This window comes from Pithys albifrons, chromosome 13 (genome assembly GCF_047495875.1).
Source record: "Pithys albifrons albifrons isolate INPA30051 chromosome 13, PitAlb_v1, whole genome shotgun sequence".
Classification (NCBI taxonomy): domain Eukaryota; kingdom Metazoa; phylum Chordata; class Aves; order Passeriformes; family Thamnophilidae; genus Pithys; species Pithys albifrons.
The window spans coordinates 2,246,822-2,269,959 of NC_092470.1; the positions used below are offsets into that span (position 1 = coordinate 2,246,822).

The window sequence follows — 23,138 nt, forward strand, 5'->3', positions numbered from 1 at the left end:
CCCAGCCCAATCCCACTTTTTTTAAGCACTAGCTGCTCCTTATGCCTGGTATTAGAAGGATGAAATGATTGTTCTCACTGTCCCCAGGTTGGTTTCCAGAGGGAGATTAAAAGGGGGGAGGTGAAACAACAGCTGGGAACTCTCCTCCCAGCTCTCTAGGGAAATGTCCCTGGAGGAGATAAGGAGAGTGGGGGTGACCACCTGCAGATAGTAGGGGCACTTGTATCCTGCCCTCACGCCCCCGCTTTTTCCCGGAGAAAGGCTGGTTCTGTGCCAGGCTTTTGGGCTCTGTGTGAGCATCTGGCTGTGCGGCCGCTATTGATCATACCAGCCGGCAGCAGGAACTGTCCTGACTGCAGGAGGGGGACTTACCCAGGAGGGAAGTGGCACCCTGGCTCTGCAGTTTTTGGAGCTGCCTCTTGCAAACAGCTGCTTATTTTATTATTTCAGTACTATTTTTTAGCATGTGAAGCAGCTGGCTTGGGGGAAGACAACAGGCACCTGGACTGCATTATCCTCCTCATCCCTCAAAGGTTCCCACCTTCAGCCTCTCTGGTTGGCAGAGATCTGCAGGGAGAGTGCTGAGCAGGAGACCGCATCCAACCTCCTGTCAGCACAGTTCTCCTTTTGTCAGCCAGTTAAACCCAGAGGTGGGCATCTGGATGGAAGATTTCTTCATCCCTTAGGGCAGAGAAAGCTACACTCGTCTTACTGCCCTCCAGCAGCCTTCCAAGGTCCTTTGGCCTAGGGAAGAAGAAATACACCCATATAGAAGCTATGTGCCCTGATGGATGGAGGAAGCAACTGCAGCTTTCTGCCGGCTCCAGATGATGCCTCATAGTTTCCACTTTAAAAGAATGAGCTGGGCTGGAGAAATACGTATTTGCATTACAATTCCTGTTGGTAACCAAAGAATGTGTTCGGAGAGAAGGTGTCAAGTGAAAGTCACCAGGTCCGTGCTGTGACTGTTTGCTGGGTGTGATTCTGCTCCCAGCTGGAACAGGCAGCAGCTACAGTGGAGGGGTCACCCTCGGGGGCTGAAATTTGCTCTGGGGCAGGAGAGCTGAGCAGGCAGCTCGACCTGTAGATGTGGCCTGGGTCTCTGGGGGACAGAACCACGCTGGAGCCCTCATCCAGTCAGGGCTCAGCCCTTTCCCTTTGCCCTTCTTCCATTTTCTCCGTTAGGTACTCAGGCTCTGACTGCGGGCATGCTGCCAATGCAGTGCTCCTCAGCTGAACAAGATGTCCCTTTGTCCCAGGGCCTGGGCTTTTGGTGAGACTGTGCTGTGCTCCCCGGGATTCCCGTGCTCCTTCCCGGAGGAGCTTCGGGACTCTATCCAGGCACTGACACCTGCGCCCAGCCGGGAAATGCAATTTATGGATTGCAGAGGAGGGAGTGTAAAGAGGCACTTGGAAATCCCGGACGCCTGCTCGTGGGGGAAGGCTGCGAGGCTGGAATACCGGCAAGGGAGAATGCTGTGCCGGGAATTTTATCCAGTAACAGCAAGCGAGGATGCTGCTACCGGGAATTTCATCCAGCGCCAGCAAGAGAGGAGGATGCTGCCACCATTTTAGCGGCGTTGCCCCCGCCTGCCGCAGCCGGAACGGGGGCTGGAGGGAATCGCGCCCCTCCAGCCCCACCGCGACTGCTGCCCTCGCTCAGCCCCCCGCCCGAGAGGCCTTCCTGTCCCCCGCCCGCCCTCCGGGGCTGGCCGAGTCGCGGGGAGGGGACGGAGAGGAGGGACCGGAGAGTGCGGGCGCTTCCTGCCGCCGCCCCTGCTGGGGCAGAGCGGAGCCCGGCCCAGACGAGCTGCTCTCCCGATCCGAGCCAAACTTCCTGGAGTGCTCAGACATACACGCAGATATATATATATAGATATATATATATTATATATATATATATATATATAAATATACTTTAAAAAATTTATCTTAATTTCTTTTTGCACTTTCGGCAGGGCCCCCGGGGCGGAGCCGCCTTCGCCGCCAGGAGGGGCCGGTGCCCGCAGTGCCGGGGATGGGCTCCGCCGGGGCGCCTGCCGCTTAGACCGCCCGGCCCGGCCCGGCCCGGCCCGGCCCGCTGCGCAGCATGGCCGCGGAGCTCAGCGCCGAGGAGGAGCAGGTAAGTGCTGCTGGGCTCCCCTTCCCCGCGCCGGGCTGGGCAGGACCCCGAGCGCTGCACACACACACACAGACACGCACACAGACACACAGACACACACCCCCTCCCGACGCTCCTTTCCCATCATTTTCTGCCTACCCCGGATGGCAGGGCTGTTTTTTCCAAGCGGGGCGGTTCTCCCCATAGGAAGTCCCCCACTTCGCCGACCCACGGCGCCCCCCATCCATGCAGCCACCAAGCCCGCAGCCCCCTAACCCACGCAGCCCCCACCTTACAGCTCCCCATCCACGCACCCCCCAGAAGCCCTGGCAGGGCCCGTGCCGTGGGTCCCACATCCCCAAAGCAGCGTGTCCCTGCCGGCAGGGCTCCCTGCCGTGGGCAGGCTGGCGTGGGGATGGTGCCTGGGGATGGTGCGTGGGGATGTGTGTGCACGCGCTTCCCACGCCCCAGGCCGCCCGTGACGTCCCGGCTTCCTCCGCTGGCTTTGCGTCACCGCGAGAGGATGTTGGGCTCGGGGAGCGGGGCCCAGGAGCTGGCGGGGGCACCTCGGGTGGCCGGAGCAACCTCTGGCTGTTCCTTCCTTTATCCTCATCCCCAGGTTTGCCCGCCCGGCTGAGCCACGACCACTGGGCTTCCCTCTGGATGGGGATGCTGAGCCTGGGAGCGGGACAGGGCATGCTGCGGGAGGCTACCTCTGCCTCAGCAAAGCTCGGGCTGGCACATCAGCCACCTTGGTGGCATTGGGGGCTGCAATGTGAAAGCAAAAAGGTCCGGTTTTCCAATTGGTTGATTGGTTTTCTCCTTTAAAAATCTGTCATTTCTACAGAGAGGTTTAGGAGAGTTGGGACGGAGATTCCAAGTTCCCAAAACCCCCATGGAAGAGCCCCTCCTGCAGCCTGCGCTGGTGGTCAGGAAATGCAGAGTTCCCAGGCCTTTTCCTCCTGGGAGCAGTACTGCTATCCCCAGGGTGATAAAATTCCAAGGAATGAGGGGAGTTCTCGCCCTCTGTCCTTGCAGATGCCTGAGATTTGCTTTGCTTCTGTTGTGAAGGGGGCAAAGCTTCCAGCAGACCCTGCGGTGGCAGAGAGTGTTGGTTTGCAGCAGGAGTCATGACTGGGCCAGTGTCCTGGCAGGGGGATCTGAGATATTTGGTTCGTGCAGCAATATTGTATAGAGAAGATGAAGATATGTTTGCAATAATGCTCCAGGTTTGGGTCATCATCCTGCGGTGGGGAAAGCTGCCTTCAGTGCTGCCCACGGTGGCTTCGAAGCCAAAATAGTAGAAACTTCCCTCGGTGGATAGGTGGTGGTTTGGGCTGGAACATCCCCTTCCTGCTACCTCTTCATCTTTCTCATGACCAGCAGGATTTCCTCCACTCTACCCTATTACTGACCTCAAGCCAGGGGAAATTCTCTCCTCTCCCTGCCAGTCTTGGGACATCTCTGCTGGCTCTCCGTAGTTCCCTCCCTATCTAATACCAGAGGAGCCAAACCAACTTTCCTTGAGGTTTTTCAGCCCAGTTGCAATTTTCACAGATTCATCCTCTCCTCTTCCGGGCTGAAGAAGGAGGGTAGGTTTGCTGCCCAGGGGAGGAGGGCTGGAAGAGCCCCCATGTTCCAGCGGCAGTGACTTTGTCACCATCCTGCCCAAGCACAGTGGAGCAGGGACATGGATGATGCCAGCACTCCAAAGACCAGCATTGTTCCAAACACCCGGCCACGGATGATTTCACTCACAGTGCTGCCAAAACGGGACTTCTTGCGGCCGCTCTGGGTCATGGGCTTCGTTTTGGCATGTGGAGCAATCCCTGCTCCACTAGGATTGATACCTACATAAATCCATGTGGGATTGTGGCTCAGAATAGAAAATGAGACCCAGTGGAGCACACAAAGTGGGCAGAGCTATGGTTGGTATTGATGCTTACCTCCATAGTGCCTGGCTCCCTGCTGTTGAATGTCAGCACTGGTAAGTTTGGAATTTGGTTTTATTCCCAGGGAAAGCTGGAATTCATGGCTGAGCTGCCCTGCAAACTAATGCTTGTTCTTGTGCATCTTCTCCCTTGCAAATGGCCCAGGATCCCTCATGATGGGTGCTGGAAACAGGATTATGTGAAGTTTGACGAGTTAGATGTTGAGAAAGGAGACTTGAACTACATGTTGCATCCTCTCCTCACTGACACTGTGCCCCTTGCCCTTCCTCCCATCATCTGGGGTCCCCCTTTCCATCATCTTGGGGTATCGTTAGTGTCTGAGGCTGCAGTGTCAGCTCTGGTCTGTGTCCAAGGGCAATGGGTGTGTGTGTACCAGGCACTCATCTCCATCTCCAGGCCATCCTGCACATGCTGGGGAAGGAACATCTCCAGTTTTATTTTCGGTTTGCATCCCCAGCCCTAAATTTTGGGCAACTAGGGGCCCCAAGAGGATGCCCTGGAGAAACGGATGTACAGCCAGAATATACTGGATAGAATGTTTATGGATAGGATATATTCCTGTGTACATACATGTGGATATGTGCTGTGTTGACTGAAGATGGTTTGTGTATTGCCCCATTTATTTTCCCATGTTCTCGCCTGGGAGTTAAGGAGCTCCTGGCTGTGATGTGCTGGGGTAAAGGCCCCTTGGATGAGCCAGGCTCCTTCAGCTCATCCCATGAGAAGGGCTCGCTGCCTCTGCCAAGCCTCATGCCACGAATAAACCCCAGCCCTTCGCTTCCTCCTATTGGAAGTTTGACACTGACAACCTTTTCTGGCCCAGTAACACTCAGTAAGTTTGTGCTGCCACCTGACATTGAACACCATCACCCACCTGTGCTCCCTGCTCCCAGAGCCAGCCTTCAGCAATTCCTGTCCCTCCTCCTCCTTGGATGACATTGCCATCCTCCACTCTAGAGAGGATGGAAGCGCCTCCATTTTGGGGTGTGCCCCAGGTGGGAGCAAGGCATTTTGGGGACTCCCTCCATCCTGCCTGTATCCTTTGAGCAGGATGTGATGGAAGGCTGGGCCGTACTGCCCCATCTCCCATGAGACTCCTGTGTGGGATGGGGGATAAATATGCAGAAGAATGCACAGCTGCATCTTGGGACCCTCCTGGTCTTCTGTGGCTGTGTGAAACTGGTGTTACTGGGCGAGCCGGTCCATGTCCTGTATCAGGTCAAAGTGTCAGCCCTCTGTGCTCTTTACCTGTGCTCCCACCCAGATTTACTGCTCCATGGAGGAGCTGCAGCCCCAGAAGGCTGCTACCTGCTGATGGGTACCTGCTGTGAGCTACTGTGTCTGAACAGGATTTTGATGCCTGCTAAATCCTCCTCTTGCTTCCCCTTTCCCTTCCATGAGTGTCCCCCAGCCCCAAGGCAATTTCTCCTGCCACTGTCTCCCTTTCCCATGCTGGCATTTCCCCTGTCTCCATCTACACTGCCCTTAGCCCTTTTGTTGTGGAGCTCTCATCTTCACCCTGAGGCACAGCTGCTTTTGCTGAGGACTGTGTAGCTCCCACCATGACCAGGGATGCTCCTCAGGCACTCCTTCCTCACACCGTCTCACTGCATGTCCCTGGTCTCTTCCACAGGCAACCAAGCAGTTCCTGGAGGAGATCAACAAGTGGACTGTGCAGTACAATGTGTCCCCGCTCTCCTGGAATGTGGCTGTCAAGTTCCTCATGGCCCGCAAGTTCGATGTCCTGCGGGCCATTGAGCTCTTCCACTCCTATCGTGTAAGTGAGCAGGGCTTGGACCCCCGCGCAGGGGCTTCCTGCTCTGTGGGAGATCCCTGCTCCTGAGGGCCACCCTCCCCCTGCTCTTTTTTCTTTTTTTTTCCACTCCCACAGAAGTTTTATTCAGCTGGAAAATCCTTTTTCAGCCAAGAGAGGTTACTATGGAGATCTTACCCAATCCCCTCCCCTCTGCTGAGAGCAGCTCGCAGGGTGCCCTTCCAACCTGTGTGTGTTGCCCATAGGGCATCTCCCCATATATTAAGGATTCAGATCCATATATGCCCTTCCCAACCTGGTTTTGCAAAGCTGCTTCTCCCTGTGCTGGGGTGTGTGCTGAAAAATGGGCTCATGGAGCAGAGTTTCCCTTGGAGGGCTGGGTGCCCCATGGGGCCGTGGTGGTTGACAGAGGGCTGGGATGTCTGTGCCCCCTGTCACGCTGGCTCCCTGCCCACAGGAGACACGGTTGAAGGAGGGGATTGTGAAGCTGAAGCCACATGAGGAGCCACTGCGCTCAGAGCTGCTCAGTGGGAAATTCACCATTCTGGTAGGTGGGGTGTGCCTCCCTTGAGTTATCCCAACTGGGTGGCTCATCCTGGCTCCACTCCACATGGGTGCTGCAGAAGCCTGACCCTGTTTCCTTGGCAGAGCGTGCGGGACCCCTCGGGAGCTTCTATCGCCCTGTTCACAGCCAAGCTGCACCACCCCAGTAAGAGTGTCCAGCATGTGGTGCTCCAAGCACTCTTCTACCTGCTAGACCGAGCGGTGGAGAGGTGAGCCTGCCTCCACTGAGGTACTCTTGTCTCACACCAGTGGGTCTCTGGGGGAGCGCCTTCCCTCCCAAGGAGGTCACTGCTCTCCATGGCTTGAAATTCCCTACTTTGATCTTTAGCCAGTCCTCCCCATGGAGGTGTTCAGCAGGGGAAGAAAATGCCCCCCTGCCCTGAACCAGGCGCTTGCAGCCTTGCCCTGTCCACGCCCTGGGTTCAGCTTAGCAAAGCCTCAGATTCCTGCAGGCTTTGGCTGGGGAGGAGGCGGCCGTGCCATCAGCCAGGCGTAATGTGAGCCCTGCCAAAATACAAAGCTGGGACATTCAGCCCTTGAGCTTTTTCTGTTTTTGACCTTACCCATCATGGGTGATGCCACTGAGATAGGCTTAAGGTATGAGCCAGGCTTAAATTAAGGTTGTAGATGGTGCAGCAGCTGGGAAGTGCAGAAGCAAGGTTTGGGTCAATGAGTCCTTCTGGAAACAGAGATTTTTGGGGGTCAGTGTGAAGCAGAACTGCTAATGCAGGAGTCAAGTGTTTGCATGTTGTGGTGTTGATGTTGCTCTTTCCTCTCTCTCAGCTTTGAGACGCAAAGAAACGGACTGGTGTTCATCTATGACATGGCAGGGTCACAGTACACCAACTTTGAGCTGGACCTCAGCAAGAAGATCCTCAACCTACTCAAGGTGATGTCCAGGGTGACCTGGTGTCCAGGAACAGTGCGTGGATCGCTTGCTCACTGAGAACCCAAAGGCCTGTGGTTTTGCCATCAATTTTCACCCCAGACCATGCTGACCATGTCTCAGTTGAGAAGCATGGGCTCCAGCCCAGCAGGACCACAGGAAGGCACTGGGAGCCTGCCAGGCTGAACCCAGCTGGGGCTGTGGTGTCCTGCAGGCAGAAGAGATCAGCTGTCCCCAGACCAGATTCCTCTCACAGCTGCTGGGAGCACTTTTGGGAAAACAGATGCAAATTATTTTTCAATCGTACTGGCATTTGGTGCCTCCTCCCTTCTCTGGAAAAAAGCAGTAACAGTAAATGCTGGCTGAGATGTGTTCTCTGCACAATCCCAGTTCCTGGTCCTCACTTCTCCCCTGCAGAGACAAACCCTCTGCCTACCTAATTCCAAGGAAGTAATTTGTTTCCTTATTGGTACATAAAAACAAGCATGGCCGTGAGCGTGCGAGACATACTTCGGATGTGGTACTGCTACTGCAGGATCCCTTTGTTGATTGTCACCTGTACTGGGATGTGTCCCCTGTCACAGCAGAGTGGATCCAACTCCTTCCTTCTGCCTCTAGGGTGCCTTCCCGGCTCGGCTCAAGAAAGTTTTCATCGTCGGAGCACCCATGTGGTTCCGTGTGCCCTACTCTATCATCAGCCTGCTGCTGAAAGAGAAATTGCGGGAGCGGGTGAGTAGGGACCCTCCTGGCAGAGGACCCTTGGCAGGGAGGACTGAGGCTGCTTTCGCTTTGGGACAGGGTGGTGGAAGCAGCTTGTGCCGCTCAGCTCCATCTGCTGGAAGCTGCTGAGCACCAGTCCTTTGGTATCTCCCCAGTCCCAGTGAATTCTCTCCAGCTTTCTTGGAGTCACTCCTCCCTTTCCTCTTCCTCACACAGGTGCAGATGGTGAAGATGTCAGAGCTGAAGGAACACCTGCCCCGGGAATGCCTCCCTGAGTACCTCGGGGGGTCCCTCAAACTGGACCCTCTGAGCTGGAACTGCCGGTTCATGCCCCAGCAGAATGGGCACCCCGACCCCCTGGACGAGCTTATCCTGGTGCCGCTGGCGGCCCCCAAAGATAACGGCTCTGTCCATGTCCCTGGGCCCAAGTCTGTGACCCTCCAGGAGCTGCTTGATCACGTCAGCCACAAGCAGAAACGGGGCATCTATGAAGAGTATGAAGATATTCGGCGCAGGAGCCCTGCTGGCACCTTTGTCTGCTCTTTGTGAGTTGGGGGAAAGGAACCAGGGGCCCCTCTCGCCCCAGAAAGCTGAGTGCCCTCCTCCCCGCGCTTCTGCTGCTGAATGGTGGTCCATTGGCCTCTTTAGGGTGTGATATTTTGGGTTAGAAACAGAGAACCCTTGCCTAGGGATGGTGTGAGCCCCCTTTGTGGGTCCTGCAGCTCCCCGGGGGAGGAGGGAGCCACAGGGAACAGCGGGGACCAGGATGTGGCTGAGACTCTGCTTCTAGAGGCTTTGGCCAGGTGATGGCAGCAGAGTCCAGGCCACAGAGGTTTGTGCAGAAGAGGGCATGCTACCTTTGCCTTCCCTGCCTGGAAAACATCCCTGCTTCCCTCCCTCCTAGGGCACCGTACAACCAGGAGAAGAACCGGTATGGGGACGTGCCCTGCCTGGACCAAACGCGTGTCAAGCTAGCAAAGCCATACAGTCGCCCAGAGGTGAGCCAGCCCCTGGATGGAAACTCACAGTCCTGCAGGAAGTTGATGTAGCCATCCCAGACACAGGGTTCTGGAGGCCTTATCTCATCCATGCTTTTCTCCCTGCAGCTGACTGACTACATCAATGCAAGCTTCATGGATGGCTACAAGCAGAGGAATGCTTACATTGGCACTCAGGGTATGGCCCAAGCCTCCAAGAGGTTATTCTGCTCCTGATGCACCTGTGGGCTTCACCTCTCTGCCCAGTGTCGGCCACCAGCCGTGGTGAGGGACATGCCAGGAGAAGGACACTGCCCAGCAGGTCCCTCTTCTCTCTGGGTATATTTACTCCCCCCTGGATATCTTTATTCCCCTCCCAGTCTCCAGCCAGGAGAGAGTGGAGTTTCTCCTGGGACAGAGTGAGTGGATCCATCCTTCTCCAACCACAAGAGCAGCCCCCTCCCTTCTGCTCCTGTCCCACCCCTGGATTTGCCCCATCTGGCCAGGAATAAGCAGAGTAGGGAGATATGTGCTGAGCCAAAGGGATTCAGTGCTAGGGCGGCAGTCAATGGCAGCTCCAGGGAGGGCAAGTGGAGCCACAACTGGGTCAATCCCTACAGGAAGGGACCTGTGGGAATGATGCAGAGCTGGTGGAGGCAGCTGGGCAAAGGGGTTTGCCCAAATCCATCAGGTTTTGGGCTGATATGTGGGTTGTCCCTGCAGGGCCTCTGGAGAACACCTATGGTGACTTCTGGCGCATGGTGTGGGAGCAGAACGTCCTGGTGATAGTGATGACAACCCGGTGAGTGCTCGTGGAGGGACACAGCCCTCTTTTTGTGTGCAAAATGAGTATTCTTGGTGTGGGATGAGCAGGGCTGGGCTCCGTGCAGTGACCCTGCAGTCAAGGTGCCAGCCAGAGCCGCACAGTGCGGGGACATCACATCAAGTAGATACTGTTTGGTCCCTGAGGGATTTCCAGAGGACCAAGGTTGGGTAGCATGAGATATGTCCCAGACAGGACAAGAAGGACATCACCAGCTTGTCCTTCTGCTCCCAGGCTGGAGGAGGGAGGCAGGAGGAAGTGTGGCCAGTACTGGCCCCTGGAGAAGGATTTCCAGGTGTGCTTTGGGGCCCTGACCATCACCAATCTGGGTGTGGAGAACGTCAGCCATTACAAGAAAACGATCCTGGAGATCCACAGCTCGGAGGTGCGTGGCCACAGCTGCCTGGTGGGGGACAGCATGGGGGCAACAGTGGGTTGGAGGAGGGGAGAGGGTCTAATCCCCCTGCTTTCCCCAGACAAGGGAGCGGCGGCTGGTGTCCCACTTCCAGTACCTGAGCTGGCCAGATTATGGTGTCCCCTCCTCTGCTGCCACACTCATCGACTTTTTGGGGGCTGTGAAGCAACAGCAGAGGGTAGCTGTCAGTGCCCTGGGACCTCGCTTCAAGGGTCACCCTGGGGGACCACCAGTCGTGGTCCACTGCAGCGCCGGCATCGGCAGGACAGGTAACGGGTGCAGTGGTGGTCTTGGGGGTGGTGGGATGACAAGTCCAGATTCTGTGCGAGACTCAGCATCCCAGTGACCCACAGTGTGTCAACAAGCTGTTCTCAGAATTTCCCAAAGCCATCAGAGGTGGAAGAATTCTCCAGATGCCTGTGTGAGATTGGTGGGGTGCTTAGGACCAGCACTCCAGTTCTCACAAGGGGCAGTGATGGTGCAGTTTGGTGCCTGATGCCCTCCCATTGTTGTCTGCAGGTACCTTCTGTGCACTGGACATCTGCCTGTCGCAGCTGCGGGACGTGGGCACTCTGAACATCTACCAGACGGTGCTACGCATGCGGACCCAGCGTGCCTTCAGCATCCAGACCCCGGAGCAGTACTACTTCTGTTACACTGCCATCCTCGAACATGCCCAGAATGAGGGCCTGCTGCTCACCAATCACAGCCGGGCTGCCCAGGAGAAGAGTTCGCCAGGGTACTGAGATCCCCCACCTCTCTGCAGATGCCCCTTTCCCATCCTTTGGGGGCTGCCTGAGCTGCCTCGGTGCCTGCCAGGACTCAGCAGAGCTGTTGTAGGCGGTGGTGCCAGAGCACGTCAGCTGTTGACACTGCTATGGAACTGTGCCTTATTCAACCCAAACAGTGGCTGCCACTCGCCAGCATGGGAAAGGGCTCTTGCTCCTCCCCGTTGTGTTTTGGTTGGGTTTGGTTGGTTGTAGAGGTGGTTTGTCTTCTTTTCAAGTTTGGTTGGTTCTTTTTTTGGTTTTTTTTTTTGGTTGTTGTTGGGACCACCTAAGCTGTACCTAGAGAGAGGCTTTGCAGAGTCCCAGGAAATGTATTCCCAGTCCTGAGGCTAAGAGAGAGGCACGTACTTAGGTCTCACCTGTCGCTCCGTGTGTCTGTATGTATGTGTGTATATAATATACCCCTGCTGTGCTCCCCCAGCTGTTATATAGATACATATATACAAAGCTCCCCTTTAGCAGCTCCCAGGGGTTCCTGCTGTCCTGCCACCTCACTGCTGTGATCCCTGGAGCGGTGAGTTTGGTCCTGGCTTGGTCTTATCTTTCCCTTTCCCCTTTATTCCCTTCATGGGCAGCACTGGAACCTGGTACCCACTCTCATGACTGTCCCACTGGAGGCATGAGGATGCTTGGTGGTGTCTCCCATTTCCTTGTCTCATCTTCCCTGTGGAGACAGCAGCTCTGTTCCTATGAGGATATAGAGGATTTGGGTTGTCAGGGGGGTTTGAAGGAGGCATCCCTTGCCCCTTGGGGCGCCTCCACAGGAGTCACTTGGTACGAGGTGATGGGGACACAGGGACTGACTGGCTCACTGGGTACACAGGGACTGACTGGCTCACCAGGTTGCCTGGCTTTCCCAAGCCTCCACTGGGAACCTGCAGGCCTAGCCCTGCATTGAGTCACTGGCCGGGAAAGTGCTGAACAAGAATAAACCCCAAACCCTGGAGAAGCAACGAGTCTTAGCCCCAGCCCCCACCACTGCCTGGGCCTCCCCAACTTTATACTGTAATAAGATCTTTGAATGTGTATATTCTTATTTTTTTATAATCTTGACAAGGGGGTTAAGTAGTTTTTGTTTTGGGGTTCTTGGGGGGGGGGGGGCAGTTGACTGGTTTGTTGTTTTTTTTATTATTTAACATTAACTTGATCCGAGCCAGAACTATTTGTAAATGTTCCTATTTTGCTCTTGTTCAGAGAAACCTTTTTGTTGTTCCTTTTTTGGGGTTTGTTTTGTTTTTATTTGTATTGATATATAAATATACTACCAGTGACCAGTATACTCTTCGGTGTTGTGGGGGCACTGGGCAGGAAAGAAGAAGAAGGAAATTTGGGGCTTTGGACAGGCTGTGATCCCCAAAAACAAGCTAGCCCTATTCCTGGGGAGACACTGACTTTGAGGGGCACGAAGCTGTGTTTAGGTCTGCTCTTGGCCTGGGCGAGGCCAAGACAGAGATAACCAGGCTGCAGGCAGCTTTCCTGGGTGGGCAGGATAATGGCAGAAAGGAAAACAGGACGATGGGCTGTGCCTGGTAGCTGCAGGGGAAACAAGCTTCAAGCCTCCTGCCTCTTTTCCCAGGGCCTTGCCAGGGCCCAGGGCATCAGTCTTCTGTCAGCCCGCAGCATCTTCTGTTGCTGCTGCTTTTTGTTGCAGGATTTGGTGGTGAGGGAATCGCCTCCATGCTGCTGGACCTGTTCTGAGCAAGCACGTAGGGCACAAAAATCTGGGAACTCCCAGGCTGCCAGCCAGGCCCAACACCTTCAGGTGCAAGTGATGCCAGTCCCAGAGCAGCAGCTGCAGGTTGAGGGAAGCAAAAGGGAGCTGGCGCAAATGAAGCCCTAAAGCCAGTGAGAGAGTTTGTGACCCAGAACAGGGCAGCTGGCAAGTGTGAAGAGCAATGCCTGTGTTTGCTCAGCTAGAGGCTGAAAAAAACAGGGATGACAAATGTCTTTCTGGGACTGGCAGAGAAAGAAGCTTTTCCCTGTGCTCTGGGCATGGACTGGCTTAGTTGTGCCAAACTGGGGCCAGATGCAAGGGCTGGAAGCCTGGAAAAGAACCAGAGGCAGCAGGGAATCAGTCTGGAAAGGCTGCATGTCCCAGTGGTGCATGAGAGGTGAGTGTTCAGAGCATCCCTAAAGTTGTGCATCTTCTGCTGGGGGAGTGCTTCTGTTTCAGCTGCAGTGTCCCATCCTTCCAAGTACCATTTTCCACCCAGCCTTGTTCCCAGAGCAGCATCAGCCCAAGGAGTGTGACCTGCAGAGCAGCTCCTCCTGCTTAGTCTGCCCTTGAGCTTCCTTTTGGGCACCTGTTGCAGGTTGGCTCCTCTGAGGGAGCCCTCAGCCTCTGAAGGAAGGATCACAGGGCCCTCCTTCCTTGCTGCCAAACTTCTTCACCCAGCTGGGTTTTCTTGACATCTATGGAGAAAGGGTATTTGCAGCTGCTTGTCAGAGCCATGCTGTCAGCAGCAGCTCTCTTTGGCTCACTGGGGTTTTTGGCAGTGTCGGCTACAGACCTGAAAGTTGCAGGTGATGCCAGGAGTCCCATGTGGCCTTGCAAATGTGCCCAGTCTCTCTCCCTCAGGCTGAGAAATCCAAGCCAAGCCCACACTGTGCCAAGGCAAAGGTGCTTGTGCCTTTTATCTCAAATCCACACTGGGCGCAGAGAACCAAAATTTTTTCATGTCCTGGATGTCTGATAGGAATACCAGAGGAGAGGGATGGAGATCACCCACGCCAGTCTTGAATGGGAAGGGCTTGGCTATGCTGCTGCCATAGACCTTGGCAGCTACCTCCCTTCAAGGAGGGATGAAGAACCCCTCTGTACCAGAGGCAGAGGAAAGGGTTGTAAGCCTTTTCCATGGAAAAACACCCCACACATTCGCCCCTGTTCCCAGCTATTTCCAGGGCTGCATTTCTTGTCAAAACCTGTGTTTTCAGTCCTCTTGCACAACACGAGGTTTTGTCCCATCCATGCCTTTGCCCTGTGCCAGCAGGTCCTGCTCAGCAGCAGAAATAAGGATTTTTCTGGAAATGGTCACTTCATGCAGACAGCTGTAAGTAACTGGAAAGAAAACTTCATGTTGTTTGGAGAGTGGTGGGAAAAATGGACTGATGCCTGCAGCATGTCCCCTTCCCAAAGTGCCCCAGGGATGGGGATCAGCCACTACGGCCAAACTCTCAGCATGGACTGTTCCAGGAATATGAAACCCAAAGTGCTGCTCAGGTGTGGAAATGAGGATTTAAAGCCATGGCAGGGAAATCCCAAAGCGTTGCTGCCATCCCTGTGCCCACCTGTCTCATTTGGCTTTCTTGGCTGCATGCACAACACCTCGCTAATTATGGTTACTTTAGTGCTTGTAATTTTGAGCCCTGGGAATTTGGGAAGAGTCTGGCTCCAGAGTGGTTCATTTCCCAGTCCTGCTGCTTGTCTTTGGTCACGGCTTGATCTCCAGCAGCACAACAGGCCGTGAAGGTTCAAACCTCCTTGACCAGAGCTCTTCCAGCAGCTAAACTGAGCTACAGCTCTGGGACACATAGGAGAGATTCTCTTCTGCTGTGCCTGCTTGTCCTGGCATCACCTGGCTGCCTGCTCCCTGACCAGGCTGAGAAGGGGAAAAACAGCTGGAAAGGAAAACACCGAGAGATTTAAACCTTGTCTGATGCTTGAAATACTTATTTTAACTGAAGCGTGGAGCCTGTGTGTTTGTATTCCCCCCGTCCTGAGCACGCTCTGCATATCCAGATGAGCACCAAAGGAGGGTCAGGCCTGGCTCCTCAAGTCTCGGTGTGGGAAAGGCAACAACTCCCTTCACAACTCTCCAAAGGGAGGAAAAACACGATAATTAAACACATGAACCCCCACCTCCACCGCGTGGTTTAGGGGAGGAGAATGCTGACCACCCCCGCCGTGATGCACTGCCTCAGCTTCCTCCCGCCCTCCGCCGTGAGGCCTCTCCCTCACACCGCCCCCGCCATGGGCGGTGCGGCCGTGACGATGGGCCCGGCGGGGCCAATCCGCTCCGGGGGGAGTTCCCCCTCCATTCAGGGGTGCTCGCCTGCGCGCTGAGGGTATGTAACAGCTGCTTTCCCCACACACACTTTCGCAGTTTTCCCCTTTCACGGGAACGGCTCCCACGGGGCCTGGACCGCGAGTGGCGAGGGGCGGGCGGTGCGCGCGCTCCGGTCCCGCCGGCGGGAAACGCGCGACGCGAGGGGGGAACCAGTGACTGGGTACGGGGGGGGGGGGGCAGAGCGGCCGCCGCGCTGGCCACGCCCCCTCCCCGCCACCCCATTGGCTGCGGCGGCGGCGGGTACCGCCCCCCCCGGTGTGTGTGCGTGACCGAGTGTGTGCGTGTGTCCCCCGCGTGTCACCGGCCCGCCCCCCCGGTGTGTGTGTGCGTGTGCCCCCCCCGCGTCTCACCGGCCCGCCCCACGTGGGGCGCTGCCATCCCGGAAGTGAAGGGGTCGGGGACAAAAGGCAGCGCCGCGCCGCCCCCCCCGGGCCGGCCACACTGCCGTGTCCCGGGTCCCCGCGCGGGTCCCCGTGTGGCCGGCCCGGTGGGGCGGCGGAGCGCGGGCCGCGATGTAAACATTCCACAAAAGGGCTCCCCAGGGAGGGAGGCGGGGCCTTGCCCGCGGGGGCGGAGCCAGGCCCGCCGCGTGGGCGGGCTCCCCGCGGTGACGGCGGCGCTGCCCCGCTCGCCGGTTCGCCGGCGCTTTGGGCCCGCAGCCAATGGGCCGGCGCCGGGGGCGGGACGGGGGCGGGTCGCGCCGCTTATACGGACATTTTTCTTCGGCGGTCGTTCCCCCCCTTCTTCCTCTCCACATCCCCTTCCTGGGGGCCGCGGCCAATAGGGGAGGTCTCGGTGGGCGGGGCCAGCGCGCCCATTGGCGAGAGGATGACGGGCTTCGGTCTCGCCCAATGGGCGCTCGGGGCTCCCCCCCTGCGCGGAGAGGGGCGGGATTTCCCGGGGAACAGAGAAGCGGGCAGCGCTCCGCCGCCGCGGCCGACAGACGGTTACTCCATCTTACCCCCCCGCGCCCAGCCCCCGCCCCGCCGGGGCCCCGGGGCCGACACCGCGCGCCCCCCCCCTCCGGAAGGAGGGGCGCGGGGACCTCCCTCCTCACCGCGTCGGGGACGGCCCGCCCGCGCCGCCCGCCCGGGAGGGGCCCGGCCCCCGGACCCTGAGGGAGACCCGGCCGCTGCCAGGGCCCGCTTCGAGGTAAGGGAGTGCGGGACGGCGGGGAGGGGTGGCCGCCGGGCCCGGGGCCGGCCCCCTCCGGCGATCCGTAGGGGGCGGGGCCCGTTGCCGGTGCGGCGGCGGAGCGGGGCCGGGGGGGCCGGTCGGTGTCCGCGGCGCGGCTCCCCGGGGAGCCCCGGCCCGCGCGGGCGGCCGCGCGTCCTCCCGCCCCGCCCCGCCCCGCCGGGGTGTCCCGGCCCCGGCATGGCGGGAGCGGCGGGCGGAGCGTGCGGGGCTGCTGGGCGCGCTGCGAACCGGGCCCCGCCCCCGAGCCCGCCCCTCCGCCCGCCCTCCGCCCGGTGCCGCTCCCGGGCTGCGGCGGGACCGCCCCCGACAGCGCTCGCCCGCATCGCACGGCCCCGGTACCGGCCGCACCGCGCGCCCGGGCCGCCCCCGGCGCTCGGGGCCGTCTGGGGGGCTGTTCCGAGAGCCGGCGGGGGCGGCGCGGGGCTCCCTCGGCGCCGATGCTCGCCCAACTTCCTGGCGCAGTTGCCATGAAAGCGCTTTGCCGCCCAATAACTCCCCGCGGGCGATCGGCGCCGCTGCCTCCTGCCGCGCGGCCGCCGCTCCGCACCGTCTTCAGCATCAGCAGAGGTTCCCCTTCACTTTTCGCAGTTTTCCAACTCCGTAACCCAGCTATCCCTGAGGACCTGTTGGAGCGACGTGTGGATTCACAGAAACCCAAGAGCTCCTCGTGCACCCGTTAATTTTGCAGAGATTTTAATAGCGAGCCGTATGTTCTCACGTCCTCCGCATTCTGTGTCTTGAACTTGCCAGACACTTGCACTTGGTGTTTCATCCCGTTTTTAATTCTTCGGGCTGTTGTTCATGTTGTACATCTCTAGATGTACAAAACGCTGCAGGGTTTTTTTTGGATTGCAGGAGGCTGGTACAGTTCAGGCAGCTGTAAAGTGTGAGCATGCTTGGTATCTGCTTAATTGAACCCTGTTTCTCGTGGCCTTTCCTGGCCAGGGTTCAGAATGAGTTATGGTAGTTGTTATTTGTGCAAATAACGTGTGTGTTCAGTGCACAGATGGAAAGGCCCCAAGCCAAAAGAAATGCATTTATTTGGACCACTGAAAGGGGTAAATAGCTTGTCCCAGCTCTACTTCAAACTAATTATCAAAGGCATCTTGAGGTGTACCTGGATTTTCAGTCTCCTTCATTGTCCAGAGGAATCTAAACTTGGTCTGTGTGCTAAAACGTAGCTTAAGGCTGAGCTGACACATGTTTTTCTTGTAACTTGTCACTTTGAGTTGTGCTAAAAGACGTGTGGTCAGTAAACAAGTGGGAAATGCTGAACTTAATTCAGTGCAACTCTCTGCTTCAATCTTCCACTTCTAATTTTTAATTACCTACAAAATACAGTTTCAAAGAGGTGTACATTATTCTGTAGGATTAACAGTACAGTATTTTAAATTAACATGGCATTTTATTTTAATATAGTAATTTTAAAGCACCTGTAAAAATTCCTTTATCACATAAAAGTATCTTGGCAGCCTGGTGTCAGCCCATGCTGGATCTCCAGGGACAGAATACCACTTTTTAAGGCCTTTTTTCCCTGGCCAGGTGAAGTTTGCAGTTTTTCACACTGGTACACTCTTTGCAAAAGGAAACTCTGCTTTCTCACCCCAGAGGATCTTGCCTTCATCCCTCCCACATTCTGTCTGGATTTGTTTGAGTTGCTTCAACACGATACTTTGCCAAAAAGAAGTTGTGCTAATTTGCTCAAGCTTGGGGAAACTGTGTGTGCTGCTTTTGTGAGCAGTGTGGGGAAGGGCTGTGCTTTCCTGCTGGCCCCAGCTGGGATGGTGGGGGGAGCCCCTGCACAGGCTCCTGGCATGTGTGGGTCCTGCAGCTGGGAGCATCGTGTTGGAATTGGCAGGCGGATCGTTTACGTTTCCAGGATTTGTGAATTGTTTTCTGTCCAGGTTGCTGTTCTGGTCTTCTCCAGCACTGGAAAGCTTTTGACTGTTAGAGCTGAAGCAGAAAGAGCCCCATAGTAGTTGTCACTTCAGCCTGTGGTGTGCTTCTACGGACGTGTTGCTTTTTTCCAACTCTGGTGGGGTCTTCCCTCTTTTTATTTGAATAAATAAAACTGTTCTGATTGTTCTCTCTGTGCATGGAGAAGGTGCAGTCAGGGAACAGGACAGAACAATTCTCTAAGCTCTGTAGTGCTCAGTTAGGGTCGTGCCTGTGTGCTGGGTTTGACACCCAGGCCATTTCATGGTGCCTTGCCAACTTTTTACTCATCTGGACACAGGTGAGTGGGGTTTAGTTGTGTCCCACCTGCCTTGTGGGGTGTGCTGGCACAGCTGTCACCGTGTCACCTTACAGAACACTCCTAACTCCTCCAAAAGCTTCCAGAACTTTTTTTGTAAGGATGCTTCTCATTTCAGTTTGGAATGGTACTCTGGTCGTGGTCTCTGTTTGGCCCAGGGGTTATCCCCGTGGTGCAGGGAGGGGATACAGGCTGTGTGACACCGGGCAGAAAAGTACATCAGCATTGCTGAACAAGCAGGGTCGTGTTCTGGAAGTCGTGTGGCTGGGGTAGCAGTGCTGCTGGAACCTGAGCTTTCCAGCAGGCACTGTGATACACTCCTGTATAATCCTATGGGTAGAATAGGATCCTGCAAGACAGCTGAGGCTGTTCCAGGGTTAGAGTTGAGACTAAAGCTTGCTGTTCCTAACCTTCGAGTCCTTTCTCCTTCGAAAGAAAGTCTTTTGAAAAGCCTCACGTGTTAAACGTGTTTTCCATGTCATTTTTCAGAGGGATCCTTGCTCTGCAGGGACCAAAATCCTCTCCAGTAGCTCTTTTACAACTTGTTGGTGAAGATGGTGTGTGTTTCACAGCTTTGTTGGGGTTCCAACAGGTGCAGAGGCAGCACACCTTCCTGATTTGCTTTCTTCCTAGTCTCTGTCTCTTTCCTTTTAGTTTACTGGCTGATCTGTAATGCCAGATGACCCTGCTTATCTGATGGGAAAACCTGAAATTGAAGTAATGGAGATTTTGGGGATATTCTGTGGTAAAAAGCTGAGGAGCAGAGATGCCACCAGAGAGGCAGTTTTGTGAGGGAAAAGGAGAGTACCCAGGCTCTAATGCAGGCAGGAGGAGAGCCCTGTGGTGCTCCACCAGCTTGAATCCAGAATTGTCTCTGCTTGATTCCTTCTCTTTCAGTGTCAGTACTGCTACTCCTTTCCTCAGTACCAGAGGGAAAATGATGTGCTCCACTTGCCTTTTGGTCTCATTGGCTTATGGATGGGGAAACCCTCTCATGAAGTTGGCAGGTAGAATTGCGTCATTCTGGGGATGTCACTGAGACACAACATACATTTTCTTAATTTTTTCCTTGCTTTACCAGCTGAGGATCCTATATATGTCTGCCTGATGCATCTTATCTGTAGCACAGAGCTGGTGAGCTGGGAGGTGGGACAGGTGGGCAGATCTAGGTGGGTTCCTGTACAGTTTCCTTTTCCTATGAAGTGGAACACTAGAAACCTCAGAAAAGAAAAAAAAAACATGTAGTTTTCATTCTCCTCTAGGCAGAATATAGTGAGCTATAAGTGGAGTTAAAAGGAAGTTTGGGTAGAAATGATGCTGGGGAAAGGGGATGCAATTCTTGCCTTTGTCAGCTCAGGTATTGCTAAGCTCTCCTACATGCTTCCTGTTAATGCTTCTAACAAAGGAAAGTACCTGAATTTTGTGACTTACTTTCAATCTTTGCTATAATTTGAGGGCTTTTTTCTTTTTTCCACCCCCAAATTAAGACCACAGATAATGCAGTTTGAATTGAGGCTCTCTAAATCTTTGCATTGAAGTCCATAAGGGGATTGCAGTGGTGTGTGCAACACTTCTGAGATGATAACATAGGCATAGGTACTGTTTGTAGTGCAGAGGGAATGCCTGATACAAGTCTCTGATATTGTGTATTTATCCTCAAAATATCTGTCCAGTAGCTGGGTTTTGCCATCCGTGAGGATGCTGAGACAAATCAGTTGTCACTGGGGGTGGAAGTGGGCTCTGAGCAGCAGACTTCAGCTAGGTCAGTTCAAAATTACATGTCTACTCTTGGATTTCATCTCTGCCTTCCTTCCTCAGCTGTTAGGTGGACTGTAGGAGGGGTGGGACTTGCTGCACAACAGATCTCCAGCTTTTTGCCAGGTCAAAATCAGCAGGACTTCAATGAGGAAATGAATGCACTTTGGGAACATTCAGCATCGTATTTCTGTCTGCAGGAGGCAGACCAGTCACTGCTCTGGTGCTGGTTTTCTTTCCCATCTCTGCAGAGACTGGGTATGGTGGATGCAGAGTTGTCATCTCTAGTGTTTGTCTGGGTACAGCAGAGCTTCAAGATCATCTCTGCTAGAGTTAATAAAGCCTGTCAATTAACAATCCTCAGTAAGTACTGGCTTACTGTGAACCAGTGGATGCCCACCCTTGGTAGGAGTTTAGTATGGTGCTGTCTAGGAAGAATGACTAGTGCTATTGACTATTACCTATAATATTGACTCTTTGTAACACAGTCAATATATAAAACCTCACTATTGAAACAGGTCCAGTGCTTAGATAGAGTCCAAGCTCAGTTGGTGAAAGTGAGTGGAATTCAGAGGGAAGACGAACCTGCAAGTGCTATAATTTTCACTTAACAGAAGTTTTGATATCAACCATACAGTAAACTGGGTTTTTGAAAGATTCTACATTTGGTCTGCAAGAATCAACAGCTTCAAAAACTGATGTTCATGCTGCTGGTATATGTGTGGTGATGGATCCTTAGTGCTAGCATGATTCCCACAGCCTCACAGGCCAAAAATTTTGGTGGCTTCAAAGGGAAGAGTCTCTTCAGGCAGCCTGAGGTGTGTTTTAATCCTTATGAGGGCATGTGAGTCTTTTCCAGCCATCTTCTGCCCTCAGACATCCTCTGCTTTAGAGGCTAGTTAGTCCATCTGAAGAAAGAAGTGGGGAGTGTTGCTTTGGGAAATGAGACCCAAAGGTGGGAACAGCCACCACACCACATATACATCATGTCTATCTATGCATATATCTTAAAAGTGTATGGGGTGAACCAGCCTGGGAGATCAAAAGCAAGTGGAAGGGCTGGCTTAGGGGACAGTGTTTAGAGCAGAAGGGTATCCATGTTGGTGAGTGGGTTATAAATAGCTGCCACCAAAGCTTTGCCCAGACTTAACTCATGCAGTCAGCCATTGTCATGCAAAATCTTGGCCAGCTGTGCTGGTGGGAGGGTGGTATGTAGCCAGATTTGCTCAGTTTAGTCCCAGCCTTATTAGAATAAAACTCTGTTTTTGCAAAGCTAAATGTGGGTTGTGCCTGATGGGAGTAGCTCCATGTTCATCTGCCTGGCTCTTCATTTGTCAGCAGTGACCAGTTGAACAGACAGCCAGTGCAGGCACCATTGGCAAAGTGAGCTCCTAGAGTGTGCTCCTCTGCTTGCTGAGTGTGTGCTGGAGGTCAGGCCTGCTTAGTGTTTTTAACTTGTAAATAAGATGCAGTTGGCAAACTTTCACCCTTACTTGGGGCGAGGAGTCCTTTGCCTGCAACCTGCCAGATGATTTGGGGACCTCTTGAGTGGTTAAACTTGATGAGTAACTTCAAAAAGAAATGAAATCATCTTCCTTCTTGTCCTATCCACTCCAAGCTAAAGGAAGGAGTAGTGAAGAGGGTTTAGATTAGATTCTGGGAAGAAATTCTTTCCTGTGAGGCTGGTGAGGAACTGACACAGGTTGCCCAGAGAAGTTGTAGCTGCCCCATGCCATCCCTGAAAGTGCTCAAGGCTGGGTTGGACAAGGCTTGGAGCAACATGGGATAGTGGAAGGTATCCCTGCCCATGGCAGGGGCATAGAATGAGATGGTTTTTAAGGTCCCTTTCAATACAAATCTTTCCATAATTGATGTATTGTGTTGCATGAAGCTGCTTCCTCAAGCCCACCTTAATCTGTTCTGCAGCTCTGTCCTGCTGGTTCCTGTTTCCATATTTGATATTTGATACTAGTAAATGATCATTGGGATATTTGAGTAATGACAGATTTAGTTTGTGAAGAGCTGTCCTGACTTGGTAGGTAAGGATTGGCTTAGTTAGCTGTTGTACCATTAATTTTGGGGGAATGTAATTTCCTCTTCTTTATTCATGTGTTTGCCTGAGCAATGAACGTGTCCAACTGCACCAAACTGAACAGGCCTTGGTTTGGAGAGGTCCTGAAGAAGAAGAGGATGGATTTCACTCTGTTTTCTGTCCCTCAAACACTCTAATAAGCTGTCTGTGCTTTTGATGAACAACAGATAACATCTCAAGGATGGCAATAACTATCAATGGACAGAAAAGGGCACTGGAATTTGCTTGCAGAAAAGAGTAGGTGTGTAGTTCAGTCCAACAGAGCCAAGAATTCATGGATCCTTTTGGAACAGGACAGTGGCAGAATGACCTGTGGAGTGAAATGAAGTTGCATAAAACCAACTTGGAGTAGGGCAGGAACATGAAGAAAAATGCTGTGGAGTAAGTGAGAGAGCTGCTGATCCATGCTTGCTGGCATCCCTGCCAGGCAGGCAGGAATCCAGCCACTTTTGCACACCTTGGCTTGATGCTGCTGAGTGGGGCCAGGACCACAGGTGTGTGGCATGTGGTATCCAAAATACTCCTAGTGTAGTGGACCTGTGGCTTTCCATGAGGTTACACATGTGTATTAAATGCATAACCCTTTTGGGCTTTGCAAGTGCCTTCAAAATCTGATTATGCATCCTGCTTTTTGCCTCCTTCTTCTCACATTTTAAAGCGTCTCTCACAGCTGTCTGTCATCCTATGTGGACTGTCCAGGAGGTTTTTTAATGTTTCAGTATAAATTGTGTGTAGGTAACACATCCTTCCCCAGTCTGTTGTGTTCAAACCCT

At 54.3% G+C, this 23,138-nt stretch overlaps 2 protein-coding genes across 3 annotated transcripts in view; both read left to right on the forward strand.

Annotated features, from left to right (window-relative positions):
• Positions 1-1,258: 1,258 nt before the first annotated feature.
• On the forward strand, positions 1,259-12,277 carry PTPN9 (protein tyrosine phosphatase non-receptor type 9). The gene is made up of 13 exons (XM_071568482.1): positions 1,259-2,122; positions 5,687-5,830; positions 6,285-6,374; positions 6,476-6,600; positions 7,175-7,280; positions 7,896-8,006; positions 8,214-8,542; positions 8,902-8,995; positions 9,104-9,173; positions 9,698-9,776; positions 10,032-10,182; positions 10,274-10,481; positions 10,732-12,277. Exons 1-13 carry the CDS (start codon positions 2,090-2,092, stop codon positions 10,956-10,958), a joined length of 1,767 nt encoding a protein of 588 aa, XP_071424583.1. The 5' UTR covers positions 1,259-2,089; the 3' UTR covers positions 10,959-12,277.
• Positions 12,278-15,037: 2,760 nt separating this feature from the next.
• Positions 15,038-23,138, forward strand: part of SIN3A (SIN3 transcription regulator family member A) — a 32,212-nt gene continuing 24,111 nt past the window's right edge. The window contains exon 1 of one of the 2 annotated variants that reach the window (XM_071568360.1): positions 15,038-15,065. The gene's annotated coding sequence lies outside the window, so the exon portion shown is untranslated. Of the gene's footprint in view, positions 15,066-15,967; positions 16,220-23,138 lie in introns of those variants that run through there. The other variant, XM_071568359.1, reaches the window with a different exon arrangement.